Here is a 10,933-nt window from a genome sequence, read left to right on the forward strand (position 1 = left end):
CAACTTGCGTCATTGTGGTATTTGTAGTCCTTATGTAGAACCTTGTTGTAACTTTCATAGACTAAAACTAAACTCTAACACTATTGGCTAGTGCCTGTTTAACAATCATGATAACTGGGTGACCAAGTCCAAGTAAATACTATTCTTGAGCAGAGCTGACAAGTATGTTGTGTCCGCTATTTTTCAGAGCATTACTACATCCCTGCATCTATTAATTTAGTTGCTAATATGGTGAGGAGTTTTCTTTGGCATGGCTGGATGGGTTTGTGTTACGAGGAAGATCATATGGAGTCTTAGAGAAAGACAAGCTGTTACAGGGTCTGTAAAGTGCCTGTAAAACATGCCTTGCCTGTTGCCACCGTGCCCTCGAAATTAATCTTGAAGCCCTCAGAGGCTGTACGCATGTGTGGCAACTGCTTTTGTGTTTGTGTTAGCATTTAACTTGAAAAAATAATGTGCAATTGTTTACACAAAATCCCATTTCACTCCAGAATAAGATATTTTGCTTTAATAAAATGAGGCTTTAATACAATTAAGGTTTCTGCATTGTGAAGACAACTGACACTTAAAAACGTTACTGATCAATTCTATCTTAGTAACTATTGCTTATCCACCATATTTCTTTTTAATATACATATTTTTTAAATTACAAAAATGATCATTTGAAAAATGTGCTTTAAAAGTACTTAATTTTGTCTTTTTTTCCCCTCCTTCCCTTTAGATAGAAATATGGCCTGGGCATTTATTTTGTAATCTTAACCCATGAATGTAAAAGACAGTTATTTCCTTTAAGAAACTTCCATTAAAGAGCATAAAACAGTCCAACGGTGACCAGCCATGACGGAGAAAAAAAAACTTCTAGGTGCCGACACCAGTAGATTATGGGGCAGTTATTCCAGGTATTTCGATCCTCCTCATTTATCTAACTTGCTGAACAATAGTTACCGGCAACTGCAGTCTTGGCAGCGATCGAAAGGCGACCCATTTTCAACTGTCAGCAAGTCAAACAAAATGTCGGTCACACAGTACACACACTATAGGCCGGGCCAGGTCACATGATCAGAGACGAACACCGCTGTTAGTCCATGAGGAATATCAGGCATTGCTATATCCATTAACATCGGCAGCAGTTAGCATCTAAAATTACAAATGGTGACTGGTAAAATTATACATTGACCCCTGCTGTTCTCTTCCCTTCAGCACACCTGCTGGTGAAATGCTGGCATTGCCATGCCTGGTAATTTATACACCGAACACCTGGCCCGACCACGAGACCCCACAGCGCAACCAGCTAGCAGACTCGTCTCCGTTTCAGATGTGATTGAACCTTATACCGGCTCAAAATGGAAAAAGAAGGCCACTCATCCAATATAGTATGTTGATCTGTATCTTTCTTAATACACCACAGACCACTCTCGAGTCTCGACGTCACGGGTTGAAGGAAAGATGATTGTAAAGCGTGAATTTAGGGTCTTGTACAACATCTTAGCTTTCTTAAGAAGTGTCAATGAGCACCACATATGAACATAAGGAAACAGGTGGAGACAGAAAAAAAATTATGTAGATATTTAGACCGATGTCCCTTTTAATTAGTGTTACCAAACTCTACCAAATTCTTCTTTTTATAACTGCACTATCTGAGCCTAAACAGCATCTTCCTCCATTGATGCTCATTCAAAAGCTTTACTTGATAGATTTCCCAGATTTCTCTTCTTGCCTTGGGTTGTTTGCTGAAAAAAGCACATTAGTGACCCCTGAGCTGTCTTTGAACAGGCCACATGTGTTTTAGCTGGACCTAAAGTACCATTTTATGGTATACTGAAGACCTGAGAGGAAAGAATGTGTGAACCACCATAAAGCTGAAATCAATGACAGGAATATTTACTAGAGTACTTAGCACCCTGAACACTTACAAGCCTACACTACACCCTATAAAGATTTCATTGAGAAATCCTACCGCTACAATCTACCTCAAGCAGAAACAAAATGGCTTACAAAATGGTCACAATCATATTTAGCTGAGATGAGTCACAATCACCCTGAATCTCAGACAAGCTTGAGAATTTGAGATTCTATATTAATAGTTTTAAATTAATTCAATATAATTTTAAAATATATAACTTAAACGTTGAAATGTGTAATGGAATCGCAATAATTGTTTTCAAACAGGGTTTTCCTCAAAGACTCTGTCTGCCATTGGTTAGGGAAACAGAGATAGCTCCGCCCCAAACTCTGCTATTGGCTGTAGCGTTGCTATGTTGGGCTGATTCGAATCCTCAAAAAAAAACCAAAAAAAAAAACCTTTACCTACAATTGGTTTGCTTATGGTCTCTGAAAAATATTGAAACTTCAATGAGGAACAGAACAGGATCCAATGTATAATATTTCTATGTTAAAATATTTTACTAAACCCATTTTAACATAGAACTATTATACATTAGAAAGGGTTCCTCATTGAAGTTTCAATATCTTTGGCTTTACAATACAGAAACTCATATAAGGCATTATATCTGTGCCTTGGTGCTAAACTATAAAATGAATACAGACATCATAAAGGATGGTACAACGGCACAAAATGAACAACTGAGCTACAGGTTGTAAAAAACAAAAAAACATGGCAGATGGTTAAACGCGAGATGACCGTATAGATGAAAGCAAAATGCCTTTATGGTGAACACACATGCTACAAACTACTCGCACTACACTGAGCAGCAGCATCTGTGCAACCCTGAGCTTTAAGCAAGAGATTTCAAAGTCTTCGAGAGAAACCGCACACATTCCTGGCATTAAGGCATGACGGGGCTGTTGTCAAAGGTCTGTGATATCATGTTAGTTACGTGAAAAGAGGGGGGAGCGCCACACAGAACGCCATTAAAGTCAACAGGACCTCAAAACTGAGCCTATTTACAGTCTTTACACATGCTTCTGGTGTTGTGCATGATTCATTAGTACAAAGAAAGAAAAAGTAATCATTCACAACAATGTATGCCTCGAGCACTAACCCTAAAATCTGATTGGTTGATAGTAATGCTGTCCCTATCACATTAGGTGTCCTCCTGCTGTGAGATTTTGATAAGATGGCAACACATGCCAATGCGTAACTATACATCTCAGATGAATGCGTCTACAGGACATGTTCTGCATCAGCCACAGCGCTGACTCCCAACCAGGGGTGCTTGCACCTAAACACAGACAATACAACTTAAAAATACTCATTTGTATACTTATATTTAATCAGTGGGTTAAATAACTAATCATGATTAATCACGTTGTTTTTAGAGTTCCTAAAAAAAAAAATTGTATGATGTGTACGGGCTAGTTTTTTTTAAATTGGCATTATTTGGTGGCTCGATTTTTTTTTTTACCATCAGTATTGGCTTTTTTTTTTGTTTAAAGGTGACTTTAATAATATTAATCATAATGACATCCGGTATGATATTTTTGTTTTAAGTATAATAAAGTTGCTAATTTTGGGTGAACATCTGTGGAATTCTGCAGAACGGATTGGTAAAATAGATATAATCCATTACGACGGTGCTGAGCACTATAAAATGAGAGTAAAATAAATAAAATATTTGTATTCTATGGTAAAATAGCAGCATACAGCTTTGGCATGAACGTAAATTATGACTGAATTTCCTTTTTAAAGGAACAGCTGTGATTTGGGACTGAATAAAGGGGCACTTGACCAAATTGATTGGGATATTAAAGGGGTCATATAATGCCATTTTTGTACAAGCTAATATGATTCTTTAGGGTCTAAATTAAAAGTTTGTAATATACTTTAATCAAAAATTCTCATTAGTATTGTAAGAAAACACTTATTTTACCTGGTCAAAAACAGCTCTGTTTTCAGCACGCCGTTTCAGTGCATATGCCTTTAAATGATCATGAGCTTTGCTCACCCCGCCCCTCTGTTCTGTGCATACACCGTTTGTAACACAATAACACAATAACCATAACGTTTGTTCAGTATAAACGTGGAATTATGAATTATATTGAGAACGTCATACATAGAAAACATGCCGTAATGTACCCTGACTGAGTGTAAACCTTAGACACATTCATTGTGAAGCGTGCAGCTAGCGATTTGCAAAGATTAATATATTAATATAAAGTTTAATAAAACGTTTCACTCACTTCCGTTCTTCTGGAGGTTCAGCAGGAACACGAATATCTGGTACCGATCCTTTTTAGCAAAGCTTCTTAGCAAATCCAGCTTTATACTGACCCTCGTTTATAAAGCAGTCTGGTGTGTGAAATGATTCGCGCAAACATGAGAGCATTGACGTTGCTCGTGTGGAATATTCCCTTCGAAAACAAACACAGCCACTGCGTCTTCAGCGGTTCGGATTCAGGAACATTAAAATGACTGCTGTGTTCGTTATTACACCCAAGAACAGAACACCACAATCGCTTAGACGCCATTCTGCTCATAGACAGTGCTCCAGCATATCAACAATGACCGCGCCGGTCCGCGCCGCGCAGACTATGATTGACAGGTCCCTCATGAGCGAGGGCGGGTCTGTGTTGAAACGCTCCCGTCAATCAACAATCGTGGGAGGGGCGTCCGTTTTATTGACGTCACAAAAACGAACGGCTCGATTTGAAGCAGGGGAAAACATATAAGGAGATTAAAACAAAACCACTGGATGGATTTTTATCATTATATGATGGTTGTGTACAGGCACTGCCAACACACATTTCAGTACAATCAACTTGTAAAAGTGCATGTACCATTATATGACCCCTTTAAGGGAAAAACAGATGCAGTCATTAGCCGTGTTTCCACTGTCGGGCCAAAAGCGGGCGAGCTAGTGTGTGTGCCAGGGCCAATCCAGGACCTTGTGCTTTAACAATCAAATAAAGGCTAAATCTAGTTTATAAGCAGATCTGCCTCGTGCCTTGATTCTGCTCAGGGACAGACGTCCAATTAAACTCGGATAAACACCTTCTTTAATTTTAGACCATGTTTACCCAGGGACCTTTACACTTGGCCGACGTGTTCTCAGCATATGTTCGGCACACAGCAGGACTGCCATTACAGTGCCGATACAGCAGTGCTTATTATTACATATAATTCAATCAAACACATATAGAGCTGTCGGTGATGTCAGGTCGAGCACTTTCTGGAAAGGGAAACCGCATCGGGATTGGTGTGAAGCAGTGGTCATGGGGCTGACTTCCCATTTCTAATTACATCCAGTATGAACTCGTGCAGATGAGACGGCACAATTTATTTGATTTAGCTATAAATGGATATACAAGCGGGCAAAACTTGCTTTGATACACTGAAGTCATCAGACCTCAAGGTCATGCACTTGGCTTTTCAGTTTTTGTCAAAAAGTAAATCATTTATTGAATAAATAATTGATGATGATAATTATCAATAACAATTTAATCGAATGCTTCCCTAGTATATAGTGTGCGAAAAACAATATACCAAAGAGTAGTATGTCAGAATACAGCATTCGATGGACACTTCACCATCCCATGAGGCCACGGGACAGGATTTATGAATGGAACTGAAGCGACGCTTTATTTCGTTAATGAGATCTATGACGAAAACTGTTCGTTGATGACCTAAGACGATGACGAGACGACGCCAACGTCACTAGACGATAACTGTGAGTATATCAACATGCAATATCGTTGACGAAAAAAGGCGAGAGTAAAATGTAGTTAAAAAAATAAAAACTTGACCAAAATCATTGTTTGTTTTTGTCGAATAAAAGAGGAGACAAAAGATTACGACAATTTAAACTCCCTTAATCAGAGCTTTTCTGTTTAAAGAACACGTTTTCTACCTGGTGATTTACTTCATATTTGCAATCTGGCAACCCACAAGAAGCACTGATGATCTGAAAACACTGACAAACAAGTAAGCTGGAGTTTAGCGATCTCCATTTGAGGTATCCTGCTTAAATGAAGGTGTCGTTCAGTCAGTCTGTGTTCCTTCACAATCAAACCTTCTCAGTGAAGAACTGTAATAAATCCAAACATGGATCTACTCTATACTTGCGATTGTTGATGCTGAATAACTGTAGTTACGCGACCTCTGTGTGACGACATTAAGTCGTTTTTTTGGTTGACTAAATGTGCTAAAAAATTATAAAGTACATTTGACACAGGACAGTCTAAATACATTTTAAAAAAGCTGATAAAATGAATACAGAAATTCCCTTTCTGTGAAATAGCAGAAGTTTCTGGTGCCTTAAGACTGCTATACTTTCAACATAAAGATTAGCCCATTTCTCTACATGTCAAAGCAATGAACACATGCTGAGAGGCCAGAACACCACAGCAGGAAACCCACAATTCAACAAAGATGGAAACAAATAAGTGTCACCACAAATAGGCTGATAGTGGTTGACACCCGCAGAGGGCCAAGCCTCGCACTTCTTCACCAGGCTCACGTGGCGCCTTGTAGACAAATATTTTCACACTGTATTAGTCACGTTTGTGTGTGAACGTGAAGAAAACAGCAGCTTGTGTCCTATGTCATTGCAAACACTGACACTTCCCAAATGTAACCAACCAAACTGGTTTTGATAATTAATGGCCATTCAGTTTTTACCAGCGTCCATCGATCAAAGGAGCTGACAGCACCCGTGCGATGGTTGCTGAAAGGGCGAGTGTTGATATTTGAGAGATCACACCTTCCTGAATAAACTGTCATGTGACCCAAGCCACGGGAGGAAACAAGGCACATTCAAACACACTGCCTGAGACTCACAATTTAGACAAATGGCGTCAGAACCATTTGGCTGCGGCAATTACTATTTAAAAATATTAGAGGATTACTAAATGAATGAAAGCATGAAGCTTTGCTGGTTTTCAGGTATCCCAACATCACATGAAGGTGGCGGCATGTAGATAGCTTAAAACTAATAACAATTTCATGAAGATGCCAGCATTGCAGTGTTTTTCTTTCCCAGTTTGGTTCCTTGATGACTTTACAAATTGAAAATAAAGCTAATGTTAGCATTGCCGCTCCGTTTCTGGGCATTTTATGCTAAAACCTTTTTGTTCCCCAATCATCAGATGTGTAAATCCTCCCTTATTTGGTTGCTAATCAACATCTTTGTTGACAATTGAAAACTCGCTAAGCTGATGGTAGTTTTGCTGTTTTGTTTCTTTATACCCTAATCATACAATTGCCAGCCAATACTTTATGGACTTTAAGAGCAGATTTATGGTTGGAAGTCATTCCCAACATCCATTAAGTGTTGCTCGACATTGTACAATGTCGTAAAAAGAAACAAAACTACCGTTCTCTTACCAAGCTTTCGATTGGATAGGCCAGTCGGATACACATCCAACATCCCCTTTTTAATTGAACAAAAGTAGGGGTCAGTACACCATTTAAAAAAAGATTCCCTCTGATTTTTTTATTCATGAGCGCATAGACATGAAACTAATGACAAAAGGCAACCGAATAGCCGGTAGTCTTAAGATCTGAAGGGACAAAGGCATTCACAACATATTTCCCAGCTGTGATTTAAGCATCCCTGGTAATACCGGCAAACACGCAAGCTATGAAGAACCAAGGTCAACACAGCGCTCAGGCCTTCACTAAGCAACGAGTATATAACTTTTACTGCTCTATACGGTGCTTGAAACATCTAGATCCAACTGTTCAAAGGTCAAACAACACCAAAGACCACGACAGCTGTGGAACAACAGTTAAATATTACAATGAAAATTAACAACACAATATACCTTTCCAGGGTCATATTCACACGGCCGTTTACCCCAAAGTATCCGGATAAAAAGCAGAAGCGCTGTAGCCCAGAATGGCGTCTGGGACTCCCATCAGCCTCACGTTCCCGGGGGTGCGAGGAAACTTCCCTCTCTGGGTTCGGCTGGCAGAGTGATAGAGAGACAGCAGCTGACGAGGGATATATGGGAGAAGAGAGAGGGAGCGATACACCATGGCGGACGAGAGGGAAAAAGGGCCAACACAACACAGCCCCGACACATCCTGACAATACCAGTCATAATGCTGCGGCCCACTGCGCTATTTAAAAACAATCCATCAAAAATGCCCCATCTTTCACCGCACGGTCAGAGCCCACGACCTTTCGCTGGCTGTGAAAAGCTTCACGCGGGCAGCTGAGGATTTCATGCATTAAATGCAGGAGCCAATATGCATGGGACTGTAAAACAATTAAGCTGACTTCGCATGACAGATTTCTCAAACAAAGTCACAAAGTCACAAAGTTATAATAGTAACAGTTAAAATGTCACCGTAAGAGCATTGGCTTGTGATTAAAAGTGTTCACAAATACACTTTAACTGCACAGATTAACTAAACTGCACAAAAACACTGCATTTCCTTATTAATTAGATTAATTAATTAATATTTTTGGAATGTATATGAAAATTTACTTAATTATATACAGCTATTTTTGCATAATTATTCTTCAAATCAGTAAACCAATGCGAATGTCATATTTACTAAAACCTATAGTTGCTCAGATTTTGATTTTACAATTTTCTAACATTATCTCAACATATGCATCTATAACAAACAAAAAGCATATATATATATATATACTATAAGTTGAGAGAGTTTTTTTTTTATATAAATATGAAAGAAGAAAGAAACTCTTGGTTAAGGTATTTATCTGCCTTTTTTTTTACAACAATCAATTATTAATAATTCATTGGTTCTCTCGCTTTTGCATTTGTTCATAATTTTTAGCAAGAAATTATGCCCGCACAATTTTGGGACACACTCATACGAAGTGTTGTGCAAAAACGGAGAATGTTTTAAAATAGAAACGGTGGACGCCATGTCCATAATTGGACACCTTTGTAACGCCGCAACAAAATTGGCATCCACATTTCTGTCAGTAACTCACACGGAAGAGTGTGTCCTGATTCTACACGTCAGTCACTGGTGGCACTAAAGGGTGTCCTGAAGACTGGAGATCACTGCCATGTCCGTCCCCTTTACAGGGCTAATTTTGTTCGCCTGTACTAGAGCGAGTTACATAGCACTTCAACTGACGAACACTAGTGAATGAGCAAGACAAACTTTTCTGTACACGATTTGCCAATGCAACTATGTAAACTTTGCAAGACTGACTATTATCAAAAATATAAATGAACTGCACAGTATAAAATACAAGTTGTTTTTTGTTGCATAATTAGCATTATATTTTGACTAGTGTTGAGTGATTTCATAGAGAGGCATGTTGCAGGAATGTGGTCATCACTTATGTGCACATCAGCACTGATCAAGCCTGTCATTTATCAACAATAAACAAATAGCACCAGTAACATCTGCTGAAAACACTCACTGGGACCAAACGCATGTGCTGACTGACTGGAGACCCAAGTTCATCATTTTATACAATTTCCAGCTGTTTTCTTCTTCATAATTGACAACATGAAGGGAATCGTTATCTGCTGTCATATCCTACATTATACAACATTAAAAAAGTCACTTTTGTGTTTTAAACGTTCATGTTGCAATAGACATGTCATTTAAGTTTGGATCATCAACTCATAAACAAGAGTTTGAGTTTCAGTGTATAAATATTTTTTAAAAAAAGTTTAGCATACAATAGTAATTCATTTAGATGATTTACAGCTAAAATAAAATATTTTTATATAATGACTATTTCATGACTATATTAAACGTTCAGAGTTCGAAAAGGTAAATTTTGGGGACCACGAAACTCATCGCCAAATTAATTTTACAAAAATTCTGTAGCTATTCTCAACACAAACTCAAACAGGCAGTTTTAAAATAAATAAACACTATTATTTATGCTATGAATATCAGTAAGGAGTGCTAACAATAATCACATTTAACATCTTTTATTGTTTGCTTTTATTTATAGATCTTTTTCCCCAACACTTAACAGTGTCGTTAACTCTTTTAACAAACGGTTTACCCGCTGGTAAATATGAACCAAATAAATATATTTTCAGTATTAGTAAAATTAGTACGAATAAAAATTAGTACGTTTAACTGTAAAATGAGAATTAGTATAACAAAAATAAAATGATTTATAATAAAAAAGATTTAATAAAAATCACAAAATCAATTGATTATATTACATTCATATTGCTTTAAATCTATAGAAATGCATGTTTACATTTGTGATGAGACAAAGCATGACGGAATAAGCCGGAGTGATAACGGTTTATGTTGGAGATCTGTGGCTACAATAATACAGCATTACACTCTGGCAAAGAGCTCAAAAGTTTCACTCATCAAACCCATCCATCATCCCAGTGTCTTGAGGAACCGTGCCACTTCAAGCATTTAGATGATTTCTTACTGTACTTGCTACTCGACCGTGATTTATCCCCCAAAACAGCTCGCTAACTAATCGATTTTTCATACATCTCCATGCAGCACAAACGCCTTTTCCCACAGCAGCACATTCCTTACCTCTGGAGGTGCTCCGCGCACGCTTTCCCAACATTCCCTGGATTTTTTGACTGTCCGTTCTCAAAAACACCCTTGTCCCAAGTTTGGTTCATGGTAGAAAAGACTTTCTACCCACAGGAAAATCCAATGAGTCACTCCCCGAAAAGTTGCAGGAGGTTTTTCTGCAGTGAATCCCGACTGAGGTCCTGTCCTTCTGTGCAGTAACGAATCGGCCTCCAGTGAATCCGGGATCAACAGCGGTAGTGAAAGTTAGCCCACTCTCTGCGCCCTCTCACTGAGCTCCTGCCAGACCTGCAAAAGTCTAAAAAAAGTGCAGATTAAAAAAAGTGTGCTCGAAGGGGCTGCTGGTAAAGCTGGGATGAGGGCTGGAGGGATACGACAGGAAGAGGGACGTTAAAGGCACTTGACCATTTGGGAGTCCCCGAGGGCTGCCGTACACTTTCATTCTCTCTCCAGCCAATGATAGAGCAAGTGTGAGGAATGCCATTAGCCAGTCACTCAAGAGTGCCGGATCAGTTTCGT

The 10,933-nt window shown here is 38.7% G+C and overlaps 1 protein-coding gene across 1 annotated transcript in view; it reads right to left on the reverse strand.

Annotated features, from left to right (window-relative positions):
• rbm20 (RNA binding motif protein 20) overlaps positions 1-10,669 on the reverse strand; it is a 68,822-nt gene extending 58,153 nt beyond the window's left edge. Inside the window, exon 1 of the mRNA XM_056269738.1 lies at positions 10,412-10,669. Coding sequence (XP_056125713.1) covers positions 10,412-10,503 — 92 coding nt within the window. The 5' untranslated portion in view covers positions 10,504-10,669. The remainder of the gene's footprint in view (positions 1-10,411) is intronic.
• Between the last annotated feature and the right edge of the window lie 264 nt (positions 10,670-10,933).

Source organism: Rhinichthys klamathensis, unplaced genomic scaffold (genome assembly GCF_029890125.1).
Source record: "Rhinichthys klamathensis goyatoka isolate OS25496 unplaced genomic scaffold, OSU_Roscu_1.1 h1tg000289l_1, whole genome shotgun sequence".
Classification (NCBI taxonomy): Eukaryota; Metazoa; Chordata; class Actinopteri; order Cypriniformes; family Leuciscidae; genus Rhinichthys; species Rhinichthys klamathensis.